We start from the raw sequence: 25,160 nt of genomic DNA, 5'->3' as shown, positions 1-25,160 counted from the left end.
ATGTTGGATAAATCTCTGTTCGGACAATTGGAATGTCGCGAAAGAACCTGATGGTTAATCAGGGAATTGCTAGGATAATTAGTAAGCCTCGAAACCAGTATAATTTAATTGATACAATCCAAGCGGTAAGATTGTATCATGTGGGGACGTTCAATTACTTGCTTAGGATTGTTCGCGAGCGAATCGAGCGAGCGTCGGCGAGCTCGACACACCGTCATTCGTCCCGTCGTGACGTCAGCGTCCGATCGCGATTTCACGCGAAGTCGCTCATCGGCTCGCGCTCCGACTTCGGGTATCGACAGGATCACGCGACGATGATCCACCAATCATCGATCCGTCATACTCGCGTGATCCTGTCGAGCCAATCATCCAACGACACCGCTCTGAGGAATCTCCGGGTCCTCGAAAACGGACCAGATTTCGAACACTCTTTGTCAACTCCAATCGCGGAATAATCATACAATCAATCTTTGTACTGTGGCTAAAACGGGTTACAACGCCGTCTCTCATCATCTTCTATTCTCATTCTCGACAGTAAATACAGTCCGCTTGCAATCATTCAATTTGTGTGTACTCGTACAAGTTATTTTCCACGGCCTCTCACTTTCTCGCACAGCGCTGTGCGTAGTCACCGGCAACATCGAGTACGGTTTCCTAAGTGTTCGCTCTACTCCGCTACATAAATTTGGTCCTTCGAGCCGGATAGAAAGTGAAAAGTTCGACCGCCGTTCATTCATCCACCATGGGGGACTATCCACGCCAAGCGATGCTACAGCGGAAGATCCTACGGACCGTGGAAAATTTCAAAAAGATCGGGCAAGCCAACGTGACTCTGGAGAAAGTCCTGGGCCGCCTCTCCATTCTCGAGGACGTGTGGATCGCGTTCCAGGAAGGTCATCTTGCCCTGCTCGCGTCGACCACTGAGGAGGAGCGGCTTGAAACTCCGTACTTCACGGAGGAGCAGTTCGACTCCACGGAAGACGCCTACCTCATCGCCAAGGACTACCTGCTAGAAGCGAAAGCGTCCCTGGAACCGAAAGTCGTGAGTCCATTACAATGTCCGAGCGATAAAGGCTTTATCTCAACTGTTAGGCCGTCGTTAGATCTCACGCACTTACCTCACGTTCCGTTACCTCCGTTCGATGGCGATTTTAATAACTGGGAAACGTTCCGGGACCGTTTTAAAGGCCTGATCATTGCGAATCGCGATCTCTCAGACTCCACTCGCATGCATTATCTTGTCTCCTCATTGACTGGTCCCGCGCTTGAGGCTATACAGCACATTTCAGTTACTTCCGATAATTTTTCAATCGCGTGGGCCACCTTAACCTCGCGGTTCGAAAGCAAGCGCATTCTGATTAAGACTCACTTGTCCAATCTCATCGACCTACCGCACGTTAAACAGGAATCCGCGAGCGAACTCCAAGCGTTGATCGATCGCGCTAACGCCGCTGTATCAAGTTTAAAAAAGCTCGATCGTTCTCCTGAGCAGATCGGTGAGGACATGCTCGTACATCTGGTCACTCGCAAACTCGACACAATTACGTTGGAGAAATGGACTGCCTTTTCCGCGGAAAAGCCCGGAATCTCGACTTTTACGGAATTGTCGAATTACATTGCGTCGCGCACTAAGATTCTCAACGAAGTCGCTCTTAATATTGTACGCGGTTCGGATGAGACGACGACAAGCGCGACCAGTCTTCACGTTGCTACGCCGATCGGGCCCGCTCCGCATACAGATCCCGCCTCCAACGGATCATATTCCGGGTGTCCCCTGTGTCATTCGCGACATTATTTGAGTAATTGTCGATCTTATTTGGCCGAGCCTCAGAGTAAACGTCGCGAGATCATTATCCGGTTGAAGCGATGTCTTAATTGTCTCAGTCGCCGACATGCAACCACTGAATGTACTAGTAAATATTCGTGCCGAGTTTGCCAACAACGTCATCACTCGTCGTTACACCACGAAGCGGGCTCTCGCGCGATGACGTCAGCCTCCTCGCTCCCGCGAACGGTGACGGCGAACCACGTTTCGGACCAGTATACATTAGGCAACGAATCTGCCGTGACGTCACTCCGCGCGTCAACATCTCACGGCTCCGCGTCACGCGTACTCTTAGCCACCGCATGGGTAAGAGTACGTGTCCCGTCAGGACAAGAAGCAATTATTCGCGCATTGCTGGACCAGGGATCCGAAGCGACTCTAGTGTCCGAAAATCTGGTTCAAACGCTGCGAGCGAAACGTATTCCGCGGAACGTGAAAGTGTCGGCTGTAGGCGGTGTTGACGTTAAAGACGTTCGTTCGGTCATCGCGATACAAATTACGCCGGTAACGTCCAACACTCCCGTGCTTTACACAACCGCATTAGTCTTGCCCTCGCTGACACAGTACCGTGCACAGTCAATTCCGGATCCATCGTCCCTTCCGTATCTCGCCGGTCTTCCGTTGGCCGATGCGGATCCCTCAACTCATCATCCAGTAGACATAATTATCGGCGCCGATTTATTTGGGGACGTAATCCTCAACGGACTTCGTAAGGGAATGCATGGACAGCCCATCGCACAGCAGTCGATTTTCGGGTGGGTGATTTCGGGTCCTATTCCATCCCGATCCGACGATCTTAATCCTTCACATAGTCTGCTCAGTCACAATGTGACAATTCGTTGCACGAGCCCCGATACTCCAATCGACACTCTCGAAGCGGAATTGCGGCGATTCTGGGAGGTGGAGTGCATTCCTCGCGCTACACCGCGATTAACGGCGTCGGAACGACAGTGTGAAGAACACTTTCGAGACACACATTCGCGCACGTCAGACGGTCGTTTTCAGGTTCGGCTCCCATTCAAGCAGGACCCGCCATTCGATATCGGACAGTCGCGACCAATCGCGGAAAAAATGTATCGTTCGCTGGGTCGCAAATTTCAGAAAAACCCAGAACTTCGGCGAGAGTACTCAGCGTTTATGAGCGACTACGAAAGACTCGGCCATATGGAGCGCGTGCACACCGGCTCCTCACTCCCTGATCGCACAATATACATCCCGCACCACCCAGTTCTCCGGCCATCTAGTTCGACCACACACTTGCGTGTGGTATTCAATGCCTCGGCACACACATCGAATGGCCGCTCATTGAACGATTTCTTGCTTTCCGGGCCGAAGCTTCAGACGGATCTCCCATCCGTCATCCTGCGATGGCGACATCATCGTTACGTATACACCGCTGATATTGCGAAAATGTATCGGCAAATCCTAGTAGACCCTCGCGATACAAGTTTCCAGCGAATCCTCTGGCATGACTCTCCGTCACAGGCGCCTCATGAATTTTCGCTACGCACCGTCACATACGGTATGACGTGCGCTCCATTTCTCGCACTTCGAGTCCTCCAGCAACTCGCGTTCGTCGAAGGCGCAGATTTTCCACTCGCGATTCCCATTCTAAAGGATCAAATTTACGTCGATGATGTTTTGTTCGGGGATGATACACTCGACACCGTTCGCACTCTTCGTGACCAACTCACTGGTCTCCTTCGCCGAGGTAAATTCGAACTTCGGAAATGGGCAAGTAATTCCCCCACACTCCTGCAGGACATCGATCCAACCAATCATGGGCTAGCTTGCTCAATAGATCTCGCCGTAGACGACAGCGTAAAAGTCCTTGGCGTTTCTTGGAACCCGTCGCGCGACCAGTTTATAATCAACATTGCTTTACCGACAGTTCCCCCGCGTACCAAACGTTCGATCCTTGCAACCATTGCAAAATTATACGATCCATTGGGCTGGGTCACCCCGGCGACTATCACAGCAAAGATATTCATGCAAACTCTATGGCGTCGTCACCACCAGTGGGACGAGCCCCTCTCGTTAGATTTGGTCAATCAATGGGAAACCATCTATTCAGGTTTATCACAATTGCACGACCTTAGCTTAGCCCGATGGACTGGTCTGTTGTCAAATGCCCATACCATCGAACTTCATGGGTTTTCAGACGCCTCGTCCTACGCTTATGCTGCGGTCGTCTATTTGAAGGTCATCACTCATGACGGAACGGCCGTCATATCCCTCCTAACTGGGAAGTCAAAGGTCGCGCCGATCACTCCAACCTCCGTTCCGAGGCTCGAATTATCTGCGGCCGTGTTATTGGCTCATCTAATAGAATTCGTCCGCCCGTCACTGGGCTCGAGATCCGTCTCCTGCTACTGCTGGACGGATTCGTCCATCGTTCTCGCCTGGTTACGCGATCACCCATCGCGATGGAAAACGTTCGTTGCGCACCGAGTCCACGACATTCAATGTCGCGTTCCCGACTCCGAATGGCGTCACGTACCTACGTCTTGCAATCCAGCCGATTGCGCATCACGCGGTTTGTTCGGTCAGGAATTGCGCGATCATCCATTGTGGTGGACGGGCCCCCAATGGCTACGCTGGCCTCAACACTGTTGGCCTTCCGACCCCCCGGCCCCCACTGACGTACCTCTCTCGGAGGCAAGATCCGCTGCGGTGCACACCTGTTCGCAAACTTCTTCATGGACTCTCGCTTCTCGGTTCTCATCCTGGGCAAAGTTAATCCGAATCACCGCGTACTTATTCAAATTCATTCACGCCCTTCACGCCCGGAAAAATACTTCATCACCGATTTCCTCTAACGGTCGCACCGTGTCGGTCGACGAGTGCTCGGAAGCTCGCATCTTTTGGATAAAGTCCATACAACGCGAACAATTCCCAACGGAGCTTGAAGCCCTCACTCACGGTCGATCTCTCTCCACCAAAAGCTCAATCATGTCTCTTAATCCCTTTATCGACAGCGACGGCGTACTTCGTGTCGGAGGGCGACTTCATAAAGCTCCGATTCCCATTGCTCAAAAACACCCAATTCTGTTAGCTTCTCACTCGCTAGTCGACTTGATCATTTCCCAAGCACATCTTCGAACATTACACGGAGGGGTACAGCTCACTTTAAGCACGCTCCGTCGAGAATTTTGGATATTGAGCGCGCGATCTCTTGTCAAACGCGTCATTCACCGGTGTGTAGTCTGCGTACGCGAACGGGCGAAGGTTCCGGAGCAACTCATGGGTAGCTTGCCCGCCGCGAGAGTAAATTCACCTCTCCAATGTTTTTCGCATTGTGGCGTTGACTATGCCGGACCAGTTCAAGTCCGAGCATCCGCCGGCCGAGGCATTAAAACCCGAAAAGCGTACATCGCACTCTTCATCTGCTTAGCCAGTCGTGCCATCCATCTAGAACTTGTCGGGGATTACTCTACCCCGGCGTTTTTAAACGCATTTGATCGATTCTGTTCGCGGCGTGGACTTCCGTCCGACATGTATTCGGATAACGGTACGACTTTCGCCGGCGCCAATAATGAATTGGCTCGCGCGTACCGCGCAGCTTTACGCGACCCTAACTTTCAGAATAAATCGGCTCACGACAAGATTTCGTGGCACTTCATTCCTCCAGTAGCACCACATTTCGGCGGGTTGTGGGAAGCTGGGGTGCGCAGTGTGAAGCATCATTTACGCCGCGTATTAGGCGATCGCATGCTCTCTTTTGAAGAGTTCACGACGCTTCTATGTCGAATCGAGGCCTGCTTGAATTCGAGACCGATCGCCCCCCTCTCCGACGCGCTGGACGACTGCGAACCATTAACTCCGGGGCATTTTCTCATAGGGACTGCTCTAACTACTTCCCCGGAGCCTTCCGTTTTACACCTCAACGAAAATCGACTGTCGCGATGGCAATTAGTACGCCATAAAATCGAACGTTTTTGGAGATTGTGGCAATCTGACTACGTCAACACCCTCCAACAGCGTAGTCGATAGCGACAAGCTCGAACCCCGTTGGAACTCGGACAACTAGTCCTAATTCGACATCCGACAGCTCCCCCATGTAAATGGAAGCTGGGTCGAGTCACGCGACTCCACCCTGGGTCGGACGGACTCACACGAGTAGTCACGGTACGCACCGCTCACTCCGAATTCCAACGACCAATCGTACAACTCTGCGCTCTGCCTGTGAGCAGTTCCTCGACTTCGAATTAGATCGCGTCTATGTCTCGCGACCGTCATTGTACACAATCATAATGTCAATTTGGTTTCTCAAGTACTAGCTCATTAAAAAAAAAAAAAAATGATGAAAAGCATTCTAGCGCCTTCGCTGCGGCGTCGGCTGCGTCCGACATTACTTTAAGACGATATTCGCACCTCCCTCGATTACTGTGTTGAAATCGAGATTTCAAGGCTGGCAGTATGTTCGCGAGCGAATCGAGCGAGCGTCGGCGAGCTCGACACACCGTCATTCGTCCCGTCGTGACGTCAGCGTCCGATCGCGATTTCACGCGAAGTCGCTCATCGGCTCGCGCTCCGACTTCGGGTATCGACAGGATCACGCGACGATGATCCACCAATCATCGATCCGTCATACTCGCGTGATCCTGTCGAGCCAATCATCCAACGACACCGCTCTGAGGAATCTCCGGGTCCTCGAAAACGGACCAGATTTCGAACACTCTTTGTCAACTCCAATCGCGGAATAATCATACAATCAATCTTTGTACTGTGGCTAAAACGGGTTACAACGCCGTCTCTCATCATCTTCTATTCTCATTCTCGACAGTAAACACAGTCCGCTCGCAATCATTCAATTTGTGTGTACTCGTACAAGTTATTTTCCACGGCCTCTCACTTTCTCGCACAGCGCTGTGCGTAGTCACCGGCAACATCGAGTACGGTTTCCTAAGTGTTCGCTCTACTCCGCTACAAGGATATTGGACGATAAGTATGGGTTTAATAAATTTGAGTTAATTATCAAAGAATACAAATATATTCTTACTATAGAATTTCGTTCTACAAGTGTATTTGTGTCGCGAATGGACTGAATTTGGAATATAAAGAATTGAAAGGTGATATTACCTAAGCTAAGACGCACGGTGTTGACGCACTGGCAATGCGGGGGATTCGGAGCAACCTTGTCACTGCCTAACAGATTTTAGACCGAACTCGCGGAATCTGTACGGTTAAACTTTGATTCAAAAGGAACGAACGTCCGATCTCACTGGTAGTTGACTTCCGAGATGAAGCACGACGCGAAACTATTCGTGATTACGACAGTACTAACCCACGAGAGTAGAAATGTAAGGGCTTATATAGCCCTGCAATGACGGGTGGTACTTGTCAGTACCCTTCAAGTGAACATTCGTATTTTGTCAACGACCAGTTGGTCGTGCGTACGTTTTGGCCCTAAACTAACCTAAACAGTTATGTATGTTTATCTGGAGAAAACTCTGTTCGTTTATCTAGGACGGTTCCTGCCAGAGATGATATCGAACACCTGTTCGTCATCCGTAACAAATTATACCAAAGAGCTTTAAGACCAAGCATGAAGTAAATCCGACCATGAACAAAATATTCCTCATACAAACGTTACAACCCCTTTTTCACAACATCCTTTCTTATCCCTTGTATAAATCATAAAGGAAACCTCTGTACAAAATTTCAGTTTTCTAGGTCCAAGGGTTTAGCCTGGGCGTTAGTCGGTGAGTGAGTGAGTCAACACTGCATTTTTATATATATAGATGACCAAAGATCGAGGTTGAACAATGACATTTTAAAGGACATTATGGTTGTCCAAACAAATGTATTTTTATAGTTAGGAGTTTTTTGCGCGCGTGCGTTGTGTTCGTGTGTGTGCGCGTCTGCGTGTATGTGTAAAAACACTTGCGCTGTCGAAACTAAACTAAATGCATCTTACAGTAGTAAGAACACGACTTTTCTAAATATAAACAAATACCATAGGAGTTGTTCCGCGATGCAGATAATAATGACAACAGTAAACACGCTAGTTCGGGCTATGAACCTATCATTATTTCGGCCACTGTATATGTATGCAATATTGAGATGCGTATTGTAATATTTAAAAGACTATGTTTTCAATATTATGTAATAGTTATTGTATTTTATAATATATTTATTATATTTTTTATTGTATTTTTTAATAAATAGTTATATATCATGTTTATTAGTTTCGTTAAATTTTTTTATGATAGCATAAAATATTGTATATATTGTGTAAAGGTGTAATATCTTAATACACAACTGTTTTAAATCAATATAAAACAATAATTTTCTTGCGAGTTTTTCACAATTAATCTTCGAATTTTCAATCTCCTGTCACATTTTTTTAAAGTATCTTTGCTTAAAAAATATACAGGGTGTCCCAAAATTCGTGAAAATCCCGAAAGGGGGTGGTTCCTGAGACCATTCTAAGAGACATTTTCCTTTGCACCAATGTCAACTGCGGCTTTGTTTAGGAGTTATTAACGAAAAACACGGACCAATCAGAGCGCGCCCTGGGCCGCCGCGCCGTCACGATGCGATGTCACGGCGTACCGCGACACTCGCTTGCCGACGCGGCTTGGCGCGCCGGGCCAGGGCGCGCTCTGATTGGTCCGTGTTTTTCGTTAATAACTCCTAAACAAAGCCGCAGTTGACATTGGTGCATAGGAAAATGTCTCTTAGAATGGTCTCAGGAACCACCCCCTTTCGGGAATTTCCCGAATTTTGGGACACCCTGTATACAGTAGCGGACAAAAGTTTAAGACCGCTCTAAAGAAAACGATAACTTTTTTAATATTGTACTACACGATTTGAACTCTTGGGAAGCTAGAGTTTACTAAAGGATGTGAACAGAAATTTTTTCAAAAATTGCAATTGATCGGAATTGTTGAAAAAAGTTCATTTTTTAACTTTTTTATTTGGGCCTATATTGAAAATTTAAAAAATACGTTTTGTAGATCTGTGTCAATTAAACATATTCTGAAAATTTCGTCAAGATCGGTCGACGTTGCAATGAGCTACCATCTTTAAACGTTTGTAGCTCATTGCAACGTCGACCGATCTTGACGAAATTTTCAGAATATGTTTAATTGACACAGATCTACAAAACGTATTTTTTAAATTTTCAATATAGGCCCACATAAAAAAGTTAAAAAATCAACTTTTTTTCAACAATTCCGATCAATTGCAATTTTTGAAAAAATTTCTTTTCACATCCTTTAGTAAACTAAATGCTCTAGCTTCCCCAAAAAGTTCAAATCGTATAGTACAATATTAAAAAAGTTATCGTTTTATTTAGAGCGGTCTTAAACTTTTGTCCGCTACTGTATGTGTACTAGGGTGGACCTTATTTTCCACCATCGAAATTTTTATGTGCGACCCTCTAGATTTGTTCCATTTGATAATAAAATAATTTCTGCAAAAGCGGAAGTCGATAGGACAAAGGGAAAGGGTGCCACAATTGACTTGAAGTTTGGAAATTTCACTAGTTTTACTCCAATTCTATCTATAACTCCATTGTAACATTTCCGCTGAAAAAATTATTATTATTTACCAAAAGTATCATTTCTCGGTTATTTAATAACAATATTTACTTATAAGTTTGAATAATTTATTCGAAAGTTTGAACCTTTAGCGTATAAGAGTACAAGAGTACTACAATATGAAATGAAAACCACTGTTACCTGTCAGCAAGGTTTTGCTTGCTGCAGCTACCTGAGAACCTTTTACCTATTCCACTGACCCTCGGAAACTTTCCGTTAGGCCCTTTAGAAGCCTCCCCTCTTTTATGGTTATACCTAAACTCATTTCGTACGTCCATCGACAAGAGAACTCACTTCTCACTGCAGTCTAGGCCGAATCTTCGTAGCACTCGCATTGGAAATACTACAGAGAGTTGAGTAAGATGGAAACAAGGAGCAGTGATCAGTTATTCCTATTAAATCACTTTGAGTCACAAATTGTTGGGGCTAAATTACCAAGCAACGGACAACTTTTACGTGTATTGTTCTATAATATGCGAAAAGTGAATTTAAATCTACGTGAAAGTGCGGCTTTAGTGATGAAAGAAGTAGAAATTTTCTGGGAAAAGGCGAGAATTCCAATAAAAAAAACATCGGATAGTATTAATAAAGTGGAAAAACTATACAACAAATGGCGAACGCTTAATAAAACCGCGAATCGCCAAAATAATCTACAGAGAAAGCGAGAACAAGAATTTATAGATTCATTAGAGGATTTATTCGATATCGCACATGCGAATGCCTTAGAAATGATTTCTGTAGAGGAAGATAAGATATTCCTCCTGCAGCAGAGGGAAAAGAGACGAATCGGTTCGATGGCATCTATTGATCGTAAATTAGTAGAGAAAGAAGAAAGACAAGCAGAGCGGAAGGAACAACAAGAGATGCGGTGGCAACGGGCTCAGGAATCATCGATCAATGGTAATGTTTTGAAGTTATTTCTAATGCTTTCACATTTATATTTTCCAATTATAGCAAATTTATTTTTACGTTATAGATTCAGTACAATTAGAATCAACGTCCACATCCAGTGATGAAGAGACAGAAGTCCCGTTAGCAAGAACCATAGAAATTCTTTCGGACGAGCCTCAGGTACCTGACGGTGATGACACCGAGGCAGAGGACTACAATATACCTGGGCCGAGTAACCCCAAGAAAAGACGAGGAAAGCAGAAGGTTATTACTCCAAAATTAGTAGCTGTTTTAGATTCGTGTAGAATAAGCGACCGTGATGCAATTCGAATTGTTATGGCAACAGCAGAATGTTTAGGTCATGACCTAAATGAATTAATAATAAATAGAACATCTATTCGAAGATATCGACATAATTATCGGTCTGAGCATGCAGCACAGTTGCAAGAAATGTTCGGACAAATTAATCTTAGGGGCATAACTATTCATTGGGATGCTACACTTATACCAGATATAAGCCACAAAAATGTAGAACGATTACCGATAGTTATAAGTTGCGGGGAAATTAAAAAATTATTGGGAATTCCAGTTATACCATCGGGTAGTGGGGCCAATCAAGCGTCGGCAATCTTCTCTAAGACAGAAGAATGGAATTTATCACAGCAAGTAGAAGCCCTTTGTTTTGATACGACCGCAACCAACACCGGCAGAATACAAGGAGCCTGCGTTCTATTGGAACAAAAATTAGAAAAAGAATTATTGTATAATTTATGAATTAATTTTACGTGCTGCATTTGATACAAAAATGAAAAAGTCGACGGGTCCAGATGTTCCTCTTTTTAAGAAATTTAAAAATTCTTGGAGTTCAATAAATAAAGACAATTTTAAGCCCGGCGTAGAAGATGAATTTGTACGTCAAAATGTAATAGAGATTGATAAAAAGATTGAAGCGGCAATACACAATTTGCAACAAATTCAACCGAGGGATGATTACAAGGAACTGATAGAACTTATGATAATTTTTCTAGGCGGAACTCCACCTAAAGGTGTTAGATTTAGGATGCCTGGCGCATTCCACCATGCGAGGTGGATGGCTAAGGCTATATATTGCATAAAAATTTATATTTTTAGGAATGAATTTCATTTAAGTAGTGAGAAAAAGTTATGGATACAAAGTATTTGTATTTTTTTAATTAATATATACATACTCGCTTGGGTACGTACCACTGTACCTGCGATAGCACCCCGGTTAGATTTAGAACTATTAAGTGATCTATGGAAATATAAAGAGATTGACGAAACCATAAGTAATGCTACGTTGCAAAAACTGAGCAATCACTTATGGTACTTGTCACCAGAAAATGTGGGATTGTCATTTTTTGATCCACACATTTCTGTAGAAATTAAAAAAAAGATGGTTGAAGCACTCAACAAAGAAGAAGAACAAAATTGTAAAAAATTGGTCATTCCTAGAAAAGATATTAAACTATATATAGATATTACTATGGACAATTTTGTTTCTACACAAACATTGAAATTCTTTTCTAGATTTGATATAAATATAGATTTTATGTCTAAGGACCCAGCATTGTGGGAAGCGGATAATAATTATAAAGCGGCGACAAGAATTGTAGGGAATTTACAAATCGTTAATGATGTAGCTGAACGAGCAGTAAAATTAATGAAAGAGTATTCCGATTGTATTACCAAAGATGAAAACGAGAGACAGGACATTTTACAAATTGTATCAGAGTATAAACAGCGTTACCCTACAGTCGATAAAAAAACATTAAGTCAACATTTATAATAAATACCACCAATATTTATAAACGTATGTATTTATTAATAACAAAATATATTGCAAAAAAATATTGCAATCTTCGTTTAAACAAATTAATTTAATTGTTAATAAATAACTTTTTTTTATTACAATTAAAGATATTGGTCTAAAATGACATCTAATAATGAAATAATGTGCTAAAAACTGTTTTTCCTATTTTTAGTGAAATTTAATTTTTTTACATAAACAAAGTCGTTGTGGCACGTCTTCTCATTGCCCGATCGAGTTGATTTTTTACAGGGTTTATTTTTTCACTAAATGGCACAAATTGACGGGGTCGCACCATTAAAATTCCGAAAAAATTTTTTCACCAAGAGTAACTAAGGTCCACCCTAATGTGTACGATACCAAAATATATGTACATATGTTTTTAGATTTTTTTATTTTATGTAATAATCCTAACCAAATCTTAACCTAATATGGTACATACAACATGTGTAGCACATGAATTGCACAGAATAGCGGAGGAAATACAAATGCACTTTCCATTGGTCAATAAAGTTTAGGATGACGGGTAGTTCAGTGTGTAACAAATATGTTTCGCGTGGTCAACAGACAACGAATATAAATGTTTATTTATCAAAACAATAACACATAACAATAACAAAATAAAACGAAATGTAACAATAACGACAATAACGAGAAAACTAGATTATAACGTTAACGACTATCACGTACTACAAAGTACAAAGATATAACGTCACGTAGCGCGGACAACTCTAGAGCGATGCGTTCTCAACGAGTGCCACAAGCTTTCTGGTCTACTGGTAAAAATCCTTTTTGGTGGGAGGATTAGCAACGTGGGAAAAACCGTTAAAATAAGGGGAGGAATTCTCCGTTCCTCAAGAGTAAGGAGAAAGTTTTCTTCCCCAAAACAATTCAAAAATCGTCGTTGCCAAGGACATTGCAACGGTTGGGTCAGGGTTCTGGCAATCGTCACTTTTACGACCGAACCCTCAACGCAACCGTCCAACGTGCACACTTGAGAAGGATGGAATTTCCGCGTCCGGAAAGTCCCTCTTTCCAACGCACCATGTCCACTACAACACCTCCTTACCAGTGAAAACGCCAGTCAGAACGAAAAGAAAAAAAATATACTAACTAACTGGTAATATTTACCAAAGCGAGAGCGTGGTGCTATACACTAGCTCGCGCGTAGTCATAAGCACAAACTCCGCTTACCTATATACAAAACACACTTAACCCTACGACAAAAATGAGATACATCTAGGACACTAAAATTACTATACAGAGCCTTAACATATGAGAGTTAATACTACTATGTACAACCTTAACACTGCTACTATCCTAATGCTACTATATACAAGATCTTAAAACAACTAGACGTATCGCTATTACCGCGGAAGAAAGAAGAAAAAAATTATATATATATATATATATATATATGTATATATATATATACAGGGTGAGTCACCAAACGTTACCACCTCAAATATCTTTGTTGTTCCTAAAGATACGTAAAATATGGTAAGGACAAAGTTGAATGGTACAATGGGGCTGACACGATGCAAAAAAAAAAATTTTGTTTTTATGTCATTTTTTCAGAGATATGAAGGTGACCTTCATTTTTTTAAATGGAATGAGGTATTTTTTAATACATCAATCGATGCAGCTGGACATTCGTTATAATAAAGTACTAACCTATGTATGTCGAAAAGTTATTAGTTCAGGAGATATTTCAATTTAAATAACTCTAAAACACCATTACTGTCGTGATAAGACGTTACATAAGTAAGTAAACACTGACGTCGTAGTACGACAGTAATGGTATTTTAGAGTTATTTAAATTGAAATATCTCCTGAACTAATAACTTTTCGACATACATAGGTTAGTACTTTATTATAACGAATGTCCAGCTGCATCGATTGATGTATTAAAAAATACCTCATTCCATTTAAAAAAATGAAGGTCACCTTCATATCTCTGAAAAAATGACATAAAAACAAAATTTTTTTTTTGCATCGTGTCAGCCCCATTGTACCATTCAACTTTGTCCTTACCATATTTTACGTATCTTTAGAAACAACAAAGATATTTGAGGTGGTAACGTTTGGTGACTCACCCTGTATATATATATATATATATATATATATATATATATATATATATATATATATATATATATATATATATATATATATATATATATATATATATATATATATATACGTACGAATACAAATATACACACACAAATACAAATATACACACACAAATACAAATATACACACACAGCTACCAACTCGGGTCAACGAAGACCAGCCTGAAAACGATCGGGGAATCGAACTCTTCTACCTGATCGTCGTAAACTGCGTCCGTCCCTGTTGCTGTTTGGTGCAGTCGTGTCGGTCGAACTATGTGTTGTCGCTGTATTGTCAGTCCATGTGCAAATAATAGTTTGCGGGGGAGTTTCGTCAATGTCATCGTTCAGAATGAAAGCCGGTTTCAACCTATCTATCGAGACTCTGACTTCCTTGCCTTTGACGTCGATGACGAACGTTTTATCTCCTCGTTTAATAACCTGAAATGGTCCATCATACGGCGGCTGTAACGGACTTTTAACCGCGTCGTGCCGTAGAAATACATAAGGGGACGTAGAAAGCTCCTTAAACACGAATGTCTTACGTGTACCGTGGCGCGTGGCCGGTGATGGCTTTATATTCCGGAAATGTTGTCTGAGCCGTCTCACAAAATCCGATTGCGAATCTTCCCGACCCGTGACAAAAAATTCCCCCGGAAGACGAATACCCGTACCGAAAACCAATTCTGCCGAAGATGTTTTCAAGTCCTCTTTATGAGCTGTACGAATACCGAGTAGGACAATTGGTAACATATCAACCCAATTATCCGTCTCGTGGCATTTAATCGCTGCTTTCATTTGTCGGTGTAATCTCTCGACCATCCCATTGGCTTGAGGATGATAAGAGGTCGTACGGAGATGAGACGCACCGATCATACGCGATAATTCATAAAATAACCGTGACTCGAATTGACGTCCTTGATCAGTAGTTATTCTCAAAGGAACGCCAAAACGACTAATCCATGTGTTTATGAATGCTTTCGCGACCGTTTCCGCATCGATCTCCACGATAGGTATAGCCTCCGGCCAGCGCGAGAACCGATCGATACACGTAAGACAATATCTGAATCCTTGAGACATTGGTATTGGTCCTACTATATCTATATGAACATGTTCAAATCTGACGGAAGGATTGTCAAAGTTGCCGACGGGGGCTGCGACATGTCGAGTGACCTTCGATCGCTGGCATGAAATGCAATGCCGTGCCCAGTCTCGGCAATCTTTATTTATTGAAGGCCATATAAAACGTTCCGTAATTAATTTTTGTGTTGCCCGAACCCCAGGATGAGAGAGTCCGTGCAACGAGTTAAAAACTGCACGTCGTAATGGCGTCGGAACAAAGGGTCTCACGGTTTCGTTCGTCGAGTCGCAGTATAAACTAACGTTGAAACCGGGGAAAAACGTCTTCTTCAAAGAAAGAGCAGAAGAGTTCGATTCCAAAATCCCTCTCAATTCCGGGTCATCTTCCTGTGCTTGTGCCAGTGTGGTATGGTCGGGAGCTACGGCTACTACCTCGACACGCGACAATGCATCGGCTACTGTGTTTTCCGAACCCTTAACATGCCTAATATCAGTCGTAAATTGACTAATATAGTCCAAATGACGAAACTGACGAGGCGAACATTTATCAAGTTTCTGCTTGAAAGCAAAAGTTAAGGGTTTGTGGTCGGTGAAAACTATAAAATTCCGACCTTCTACCAAATGTCGAAAACGTTTAATTGCCATGTAAATAGCCAGTAGCTCGCGATCATACGCACTGTATTTACACTGCGCGACAGAGAGTGCTTTCGTGAAAAACGCCAAAGGTTGCCAATCCTCATCTATGTACTGTTGCAGCGCTGCTCCGACAGCATAATCAGACGCATCGACCACGATACTAATCGGTGCGTTGGGTGCAGGATGTGCAAGCATAGTAGCGTTCGCGAGGCTATCCTTGACTTTAACAAAAGCCTCCTCCGCCGCTTCCGTCCAATGTACCGGCGAATTTCCCTTCTTCGACCCTTTTAATAGGTCGTGCAATGGCTTCATGAGGCTAGCCGCGTCAGCAATGAAACGACGATAAAAATTTACCATCCCCAGAAACCTGCGTGAAACCTTAATAGTGTCGGGTCTGGGAAATTCCCTAATCGCGTCTACTTTCTCAGGTAGAGGTTTTACCCCCTCGCTATTGACGCTATACCCGAGGAACTCAATCTCACTTACACCAAAAACGCATTTTGCCGGATTGATAACGACTCCGTGTTGGTTCAAACGTTCGAATAAAATCCGTAGATGTTCCCGGTGTTCCGATTCGTTCTTGGACGCGATGAAGAAATCGTCAATGTACGCGTACACGAAATCTAACCCCCGGGTGATCTGATCCACGAAGCGCTGGCACGTCTGCGCAGCGTTCCTAAGACCGAACGGCGTAAATAAAAATTCGTATAAACCAAACGGTGTCGTTATCGCCGTCTTTTCAATATCCGCAGGCGCAACGGGAATCTGGTTGTACGCCCGAACCAGGTCCATTTTCGAAAATACCCGTTTGCCATGTAAGAATTGCGCAAAATCCTCAATATGAGGCGGCGTATACCTGTCAGGAACAGTACGAGCATTAAGCGGGCGGTAGTCCCCGCACGGTCGAGTTTTGCCGTCCTTCTTGGGCACCAGGTGCAGCGGTGAGGCCCATGCGCTTTTAGAGGGACGGATTATACCCTGCCGCAACATCAGGTCAATCTCCGCCTTAGCCACCTTCAACCGATCCGGAGCGAGCCGCCGTGGCTTGCTGAATACGGGTGGTCCTGGAGTCGTCTGAATGTGGTGCACCACGTTATGTTTCACGGCCTCCCGCCGAAATACCGTCGGTCGAGTCAAATCCGGAAACTCCGCTAAAAGTCTATGGTACACCGTATCACTCCCTATTGTTTTTACCGTCGGAAGACTTTTACTCGCCGCACAACCACTCACGAACAACTTCGTCGTCGCGTCGACTAAACGTTTATTGCGCGCATCAACGAGTAGATTGTAATGCGACAACAGGTCCATCCCGATTATCGGTCCATCCACATCGGCCACAATAAATTTCCATAAGAAACTGCGTCGTAACGATAAGTCCAAGTGCACGGTCTTCGTGCCATACGTGGCGATACGTGTGCCGTTTGCCGCGAAAAGTTCCGTATTATCCATCGGCAACTGGTCACTGATACGCGATCGCGGAAATACGCACACGTCCGCCCCCGTGTCCACGAGAAACTTTGTTTTCGTCTTTTTGTCCGTCACGAAAATGCGGCCAGAATAAGGACCGTCGAGAACTGCCGCGTTTACGATCGACGGTTTACCTCGTTTCCCGATTTCCACTTGCAAAATTCTTTGCATTTCGCAGCCTTTTCACCCCACACGCGATGGTACCAACACAAACGATCTGTCGTTGGTGACCGTCTTCCGAAATGTTCCTCTCCGTCACTACGGTTCGAACTGCGTGATGACGACCGCGAATTAGGTCGCGACCCCCGTCGGCGTCCGCGAGACTCGCGTAAAACTGCGTTCAGTTGTAGACGCATTTGACGGATCTCTTCACGAAGTGAACTGTTGTCCGCAGATCCGCTCGCCTGTCCACAGCTGACCTCCGCGATTTTTCTTTTACTGCCCGGAATGTCGTGGACCCGATCAGCGATCTCTGCCAACTTGGTCCCCACCTTAATTGACGTGGCCGCCAGAATTAGTTGCGTCTCCACCGGAAGACGATTCCGCCAAATCTCCACCAGGAATTCTTCGTTGATAGACGGTCCGGCTAACCGACGCAAATGACGCATAAATTGCGTTGGCGTACGATCGCCAATTTCTTCCGTCTCCAACAGCTTCCGAATTCGCGTCGTATCAGAATCCGAGAGACGTCTCACCAGCTCCGCCTTAAGGGTCTCGTACCGGTTCACCTGGGGCGGATTGAGAATAATCTCCTCCACCTCTTCAATGCTGCGGGTGTCAAGTCGAGCCACAACCAAATCGTACCGAGCCTGGTCACCCGTGATTTTTCCGACGGCGAATTGTGATTCCACGTGTTTAAACCATAAGGCTGGTTTCTGCGGCCAAAATGGAGGTACCTTCAAGGTAGTAGTGGTGATATTTGTTCCTTCCATCTCGTTCCCGTCTTTTGCACCGTCTTTTGAACTCATTGTCACTCACGTACTCACACTGATACCACGTCGCCTATTTTCCCAACGATCACGTCGGGGTCACCAGTTTTAGGATGACGGGTAGTTCAGTGTGTAACAAATATGTTTCGCGTGGTTAACAGACAACGAATATAAATGTTTATTTATCAAAACAATAACACATAACAATAACAAAATAAAACGAAATGTAACAATAACAACAATAACGAGAAAACTAGATTATAACCTTAACGACTATCACGTACTACAAAGTACAAAGATATAACGTCACGTAGCGCGGACAACTCTAGAGCGATGCGTTCTCAACGAGTGCCACAAGCTTTCTGGTCTACTGGTAAAAATCCTTTTTGGTGGGAGGATTAGCAACGTGGGAAAAACCGTTAAAATAAGGGGAGGAATTCTCCGTTCCTCAAGAGTAAGGAGAAAGTTTTCTTCCCCAAAACAATTCAAAAATCGTCGTTGCCAAGGACATTGCAACGGTTGGGTCAGGGTTCTGGCAATCGTCACTTTTACGACCGAACCCTCAACGCAACCGTCCAACGTGCACACTTGAGAAGGATGGAATTTCCGCGTCCGGAAAGTCCCTCTTTCCAACGCACCATGTCCACTACAAAAGTAATACATAGCTTCTGTAAAACAAATATTCTTAGAAGCTCCGCGTACATGGAATAGAAAATAAAGAAAAGCTGCCAAATGTTCCTTTACCACCAATTAAGTTCATTAAGACAAATTGAATTATTAATTTTGTTGAGGGATCTCTTTTTTCCATAATACATGTACATATATTCGTATATCTCTAAACTCTGAAGTAAACTGTCTAGAAGTATCTATCTTATCTCACTAGTAACCCGGTTAACCCGGTGTCTCTAGGCTGTGAAACCCGCTCTGTGCGGGTTAACCCGGTTCCGAGCGGGGTTAACCGGCACTCTCTGGGCCCTAAGACCCGTTCTCTCCGGGTTAGTGTGGGTTAGAGAAACCTCGCTCGGTTAACCGGGTTTCGGTTAGGGTTAGTCTGCGGTGGGGTGCAAGGGCATATGACCATTACGATGGTGATTCAGATCCATCGTAGTGATCTTATAGCGTGATCTCTGTCGAAGTGATTTCTAAAGATATTTCTCTGTAATGAGTACTCAAGAATGTCATATGCCTAAATCCTCTCACACCACCTCCTCGTGGTGCACTCTGGGACAAACTCCGGTGTGTGCGAACGGTGTGAGGGGTACATCCGGCGGTCAGTAGCACTCCGATGATGTGTGTGGCCGGGACGAGTGCACAGTGGCTTTATCCGCCACCATGGAACTTTATCCGTTCCATGTTCTCTTAGAGAATGGCCCGTCTGGTGGGGGCGATTAAGTGCTCAGGGGATGAGCTCCAGTGCACTGGGTGTGGTAGTACTCCCCGAGGTAGAGATATCTATACATACAGGGGACCACCCTCGAGCCGGGGACGGACCCACACTAAGGGTGCGGGAGCGAGCTTATCTGTTGCTAGAATTACCTCCGGGGACACACTAAGCAGAGCGAAAGTCCGATCAGATGTTGGAGGGGTTAGTAGGCTTCGAAGGGATGAGGCCGGTGACAGGCACGGTTCTCGACTTTATTATCAGTCTCCCGTGGGTCCGTTCACATGACGGGGACCTGGGGGACTCTCATCTGTATGATAGGATGAGATGAGCCCCTTTAATTAAGGGCCCCCCGGGGTCATCCTAGAAGCCGAAAATCCGGGAGCATTGCGCTCCATTCTACAAGAGACTGACGAGACACGGGACAAACAAGTACCCTCTGTAAGGGAGGGGAAAGTTATTTGGGCTCAAGCTACCCGCTTAATCCCTGTGAGCGTTACGGCGTATTACCGATGATGGCATACCTGAGTCCCTCGTCTGGTGAATAGAAAGACGAGGGTACAATGATGGGGATATAAAGCCTAAGGTACCGTCGCTGGGGTACTGTTAGGGCCACAGAGGTCAACAATCTCCGAGGGAGGCATTGAAGCGGGGTATGGCCCCCGGACCAGATGCCTGTCCCGTGAACACCGTTGATCGAGGTTATCTCGGTTAGCGTGTGTCCGTTACGTAGCTGACGCCGGGTGGTGGCCTTCGGGCCATTTGTTTATGTTTGTGTTTGTCTTTTTGCGTCGGCCGGTAACGGACACCGGATCGATATTTTCTCGGAAAACGGTTGTACGTGGCTTGTGAGTCGACGCCGGGAGGTGCGCCTTCGGGCCGTTATGTGTTTGTATTTGTCTTTTTGGGCGTCGACCGGTTACGTGCAGCCGTTCCGAAGAATATCTCAACGGTTGGCTTGCCTGGGACAAGCCGGGGATAGAGGTGATGTGTATACACATGCGAAGTACCCAGAGGGTATGGTAAATGCTCCCCTCCGGCGGCCAGAATCCACCATGCGCCTCGAAAGAGGCTGCGGGGACTTGGTCTGCTTATGCAGGCGCGTGTCGCCGTCCCCTAGACAGATGGCACCGGGGCTTGGACCGGCAGCCATCTCGGGGACTCCAATGAAATGCGCCAACCCTGAGAGGTATGCCTTGGACCTTTTTTGGGGGCATAGGGCTGGGATGGATTCCAGACGGTTGTAGGGAAGGACCTCGAGGTCTCCATACCTCTTGGAAATCTCCCTCTTACGAATGGAAACCTCAATGGAACTGATGTTCTTCTGAACTGGGCACTTGCCCGTGGCACGGCCTTCGGTACGTGTCCGGGAGAGAGGCCTGGGGTGAAGAACTTCAGTGAAGTTGATGGGTCCATCCTGGTCAAAATCCTTCTACTCCACCTCCCGTGGGGCCCCCGGGACTCTGCGTAGGCTTCGGCTGAAACAGAGTGCGGACGGAGTAGGCAGGTAACCACGTGTCCCGGGCAGCAAGATGTCTGCCCGGGGCCCCATACCGTGTCCGTGGTCATGTTTTACGGCACGGGGGGCTTGCCTTAATCGGCCGGCCCTGCGAGGAGGATAAACCTCTCAAAGTCCCTAACTCCAAGTTTTGGCATGCGGCGAAGGAGCACTACTTCCGGGAACGCGGAGCGCCGGGAGTGGGTCCGGTGGGTGCATCGGATCATTAGCATGCCCCCCTCTCGGGGAGCCCGTACCGGGAGGTTAATAAGGGCCTGTTGGGGAGGGGGGGTGCGGCCCCCCAACGGTTAGTGTTGTTCTGCACCCGTGTATGATATTTGGCTGACGAGTGAAGCACTCGCCGCTTGGCGGGTGCTGTAACCAAGGCCGTCATGACTATGATATGGATTTTTCGAAGGAGCTAAGAGTTGTGTGTGAGAGGCGTGAGGGAGAGCGGGGGGGGTCTTCCCCCAGTAGGGGGAGACCGAGGACGCGTACGCGTTCCAACGCTTCGGTGGGGAAGTCTTCAGGACCTCTCGACACCGAGGAAGCGGGACCGAGCGCGTCTAAGACGACGGAGTCCCTTCGGGGAACCTCGGCGTCGAGGAGGGACGGGTCGGCTAAGCGATCCGTTCTGGTGGGGGATGGGCCCGGACCGGGCCGTCCTCCGATCTGGTGGACGGCAACAGTCTCTCTGTCGTCTCCCAGGCGTCGTCGCGGCCGCCGGGGAAGCGCTCCGCGTCGTTCATTATATCGGACGTCTCGGATGAGGAGGAGGCGAAGAGGCCCCGCAGGAAGGGCGCGCCCACTGTCGAGGAGCGCCGACTCGATTTGCGGAATCTCCTCCCCGGCGAAATTGCCGCTGAGGTGGTGGCCGCCGGCCGAATAGTCGAGGCCACCAACCTAAAAAGCGGCAACTTAAAGGGCACCGCGGTCCGGGCTCTAAAGGACGCGGCTCGACTTGTCGAGGCGGGGATGAGGGAGCTGGAGAGTAGGGGGTGGCAGGGAGTCTCCCCCTCCTCCACCTCCGGTGGTGGTGGTGCCCCCTCTGGAGAGGGTGCGGATAAGTTGCCGGCAGCCCTCTGGGAGGGGGTACAGTCGGAGCTGTACTGAAAACGCTGCGCTGAAGCGCGAATTGGGGGGTGTAAAGGACGCCCTGGCCGCCCTCAGAACGAAGCTGATGGCGGTGAAGCAGCAGCAGGCTGAGCCCATGCCCGTGCCTGGTGCACCTTCGCTGCCGCTCCACCCCGGAGTGGTTGACCCCCCGGATAAGGCGCCGCTGCCCTCTTCGTCGGGGCCGGCCCTCATGGACGCCAAATTAATGGCGCTCTGCGAGGAGTTCCGTTCGATGTCCGGGGACCGCTACCCCCCATCGACGGCGGGGACCCGCTCATAGATCCCTGCCCCCTCTTCTTCTTCCGGTGGTCCCCGGCCCCTCGACTTTGTCCCTCCTGTTGGGGGACCGGAGGCGGGGGCGGCGACGGAAAGGAAGACGACGAAGAAGAAGAAGAAGAAGAAGGGGAAGAAGAAGAAGAAGGAGGGACAGGGGGATGTCGGGGCCTCCCTCACCCCCCTGAGCACTCGTGAAGGGATTACTTCGCCGCCGGGATGACTTCGGCTTTGAGGGGTATGGAGGTGAGGGTCGCCAGGCCCGTCAAAAAGGCGGAGTTCCGCCTGACGGGCCTGGACCTCTCGGTAACCCCTCAAGAGGTAGTCGAGGCGGTGGCGAGAGCCGGGGGCTGCACCCCCGAGTCCGTGAGGGTCGGGGGTAATAAGATCCCGACCGGAGGACTCGGCACGATTTGGGTGCAGTGCCTGGCAGTGGCGGCCTTGGCCATTGAAAAGGCCAAAACCGTAAGGGTGGGATGGACCCTCGCGCGGGTGGTCGTCTTAGCCGCCCGCCCGATGCAGTGTTTCCGCTGTCTCGCCCTCGGGCATGTGAGGCAGCGGTGTACCGCGGAGGTAGACCGGAGCGGCCATTACTACCGGTGCGGGGATCTGTCCCACCGTGCAGCCGCTTGCCAGTCCGCCCCCCACTGCGTAGTGTGCGCGGGGGCGGGCAGGGCCCGCGAATCATAAAGCGGGGAGCAAGGCGTGCTCCCCGCCTTCAAGAAAGAAGACGAAGGGTTCGAAAAAGGGCGGTGGTGTGGCGCCGTTGTAGGTTTAGTGATCACGTCGGGGTCACCAATGTAGGTTTAGTGATCACGTCGGGGTCACCAATGTAGGTTTTGTGGCCACTGATGAATAATGGCACACCGCGCCTACTCGCGGAGGTCCGGAAGGATATATCACCGTTGGTTCGTAAGGCCAGGAACAAAGAACAACTCGATGAGCTTGACGCCTACGTCGTCCTACCTCGGCGGTGCAAACGAGAGAGAGCCAACATGGCGGACGGCTAGGCGCGCTCACCGCGTCGCCTAACCCCCACTCGACCGAAACAGGGGAGGGGGAATCCACGATCCCCACATACTCCCCCCGAGTGCAACGACACTTTATTAACAAATCTATATATGTACAACATTTACAACGTCGTAGTGCAAAATTTGCACACGCTCTGCACCAGAGCTGGGCGAATACTCCGCCGTTCATCTGACTCCAACTTAATACTTAAATGCAACGCGTGTTACAAAACACCCACAAGGGCAGCGACTCATACAATACGCGAATAGACATCCTACCCACGCGTTGCCGGTGCAAAAGTGACCCTTTTTCTCGCGTAAGTCCGAATCGGAACGCGCTTCCGGCCAGAAGGGTCGGAAGGACCAGGGGCACCCGGTGGCACGTCCCCCAGATGATCGGGAACAAAAAAAATGCTATGTACAGAATTTACAACATGTGTAAGAGCTAATTGCTCTATATATACATAATTTACAAGTGCGCAATGCGCACAACGCGCTATAACAATACAAAAACGCTTGACACAACGTGTCGATGAAAATTCTGCCGCGACGCCAAACATGAGGCGGACACGGGACGTACGGTCATATATGCGCGAACCCTGAAAGCGCGGACGCAAAACGCGATCACAATGCGCGGTTACAAACGCGGACCCAACACGCTCGGTCTTTCGACAGAAGGAATTAATAAACACGGTGACGCAGTACTCGCCAATTCTGACGCTGTGCCCATGCACATAGCCGTATAAAGCGGTACATATATACGTCATGCAGCGCGCGATATTAAAATATGTAGCGTACATAACTAACTACCATATACCGCGCACATTGAAATAGCTTACATCGCAAACTAAACTACGGCGCAACGCGCGGCCACAGAAAACGGAAACACGGGAACACACGGCAAGCTATACAAACAATGTCCGTGACCCTGCAAGAACTGCGTACAATAACATGGCAGAAGCCAAAAAAAGGTACGCGCGTACATTCCTGAAACGGCGGACACCGCAACGCGGGCCAAAAATGGCGGACGCCTAAACGGAACGCGCAAAACTAAATATGCATTTATAAAATGGCGACACGTGCGAAACGATCTGGCGGACGTCGGGATACCCCGCGCAAAATAGCGCCCCGAGGAACCGCAAGCGCAAAAAATTGGCTAATGCCGAAATGAAACACATGATACAACGTACCGGCGAATAACGCAAAACGCGCAATTATCGTTCGCACCAGTATCAATTAGGAACGACGTTCCTGAAATACGATCACGAAGGTGGAGACGGGAAGACACGCGAGAACCTCCAGCGCCCGTCTCAACCACGGATGGATCAATTAGTTTCCCGACTTGAATGTTGCAAACTTGTCGCACCATTCCTTACACCACTTGGGATTATCAGGGAACTTCTTATGTGCATAGCACAATCTAGGTCCACTCGCCATATCGCGAGACATTGACCTATCTCTTGATGTAGAACGCGCTCGACTTCTGGGGCTCGCCGAACGGTCGCGATTTCGCAGTACGCTATTAATGTCCGTACGCATTTTGGCCATTTCAGCAGCCAACCCCT

At 47.1% G+C, this 25,160-nt stretch overlaps 3 protein-coding genes across 4 annotated transcripts; all 3 read left to right on the top strand.

Moving 5' to 3' along the window:
• The first annotated feature begins 742 nt into the window (after window positions 1-742).
• LOC143211636 (uncharacterized) lies at window positions 743-6,531 on the top strand. The gene is made up of 3 exons (XM_076429467.1): window positions 743-5,807; window positions 5,877-6,010; window positions 6,379-6,531. Exons 1-3 carry the CDS (start codon window positions 743-745, stop codon window positions 6,529-6,531), a joined length of 5,352 nt encoding a protein of 1,783 aa, XP_076285582.1.
• A 2,659-nt stretch (window positions 6,532-9,190) lies between these two features.
• LOC143211214 (uncharacterized) lies at window positions 9,191-12,156 on the top strand. Of its 2 annotated transcripts, XM_076428680.1 has the most exons (3): window positions 10,004-10,272; window positions 10,349-10,527; window positions 10,853-12,156. In XM_076428680.1, the coding sequence occupies exons 1-3, from the start codon at window positions 10,101-10,103 to the stop codon at window positions 10,931-10,933; spliced, it is 432 nt and encodes a 143-aa protein (XP_076284795.1). In that variant the 5' UTR covers window positions 10,004-10,100; the 3' UTR covers window positions 10,934-12,156. The 2 variants fall into 2 exon arrangements, with proteins under 2 accessions (XP_076284794.1, XP_076284795.1); XM_076428679.1 differs by having other exon boundaries at window positions 9,191-10,272; window positions 10,349-12,156.
• A 10,669-nt stretch (window positions 12,157-22,825) lies between these two features.
• Window positions 22,826-23,275, top strand: LOC143211635 (uncharacterized). Its single transcript, XM_076429466.1, has one exon. The coding sequence runs from the start codon at window positions 22,826-22,828 to the stop codon at window positions 23,273-23,275; it is 450 nt and encodes a 149-aa protein (XP_076285581.1).
• The last annotated feature ends 1,885 nt before the right edge of the window (window positions 23,276-25,160 follow it).

Source organism: Lasioglossum baleicum, chromosome 8 (genome assembly GCF_051020765.1).
Source record: "Lasioglossum baleicum chromosome 8, iyLasBale1, whole genome shotgun sequence".
Lineage (NCBI taxonomy): Eukaryota > Metazoa > Arthropoda > Insecta > Hymenoptera > Halictidae > Lasioglossum > Lasioglossum baleicum.
The sequence above is the reverse complement of the archived record's forward strand: the minus strand, read 5'-3'. Positions and strand labels throughout refer to the sequence as shown.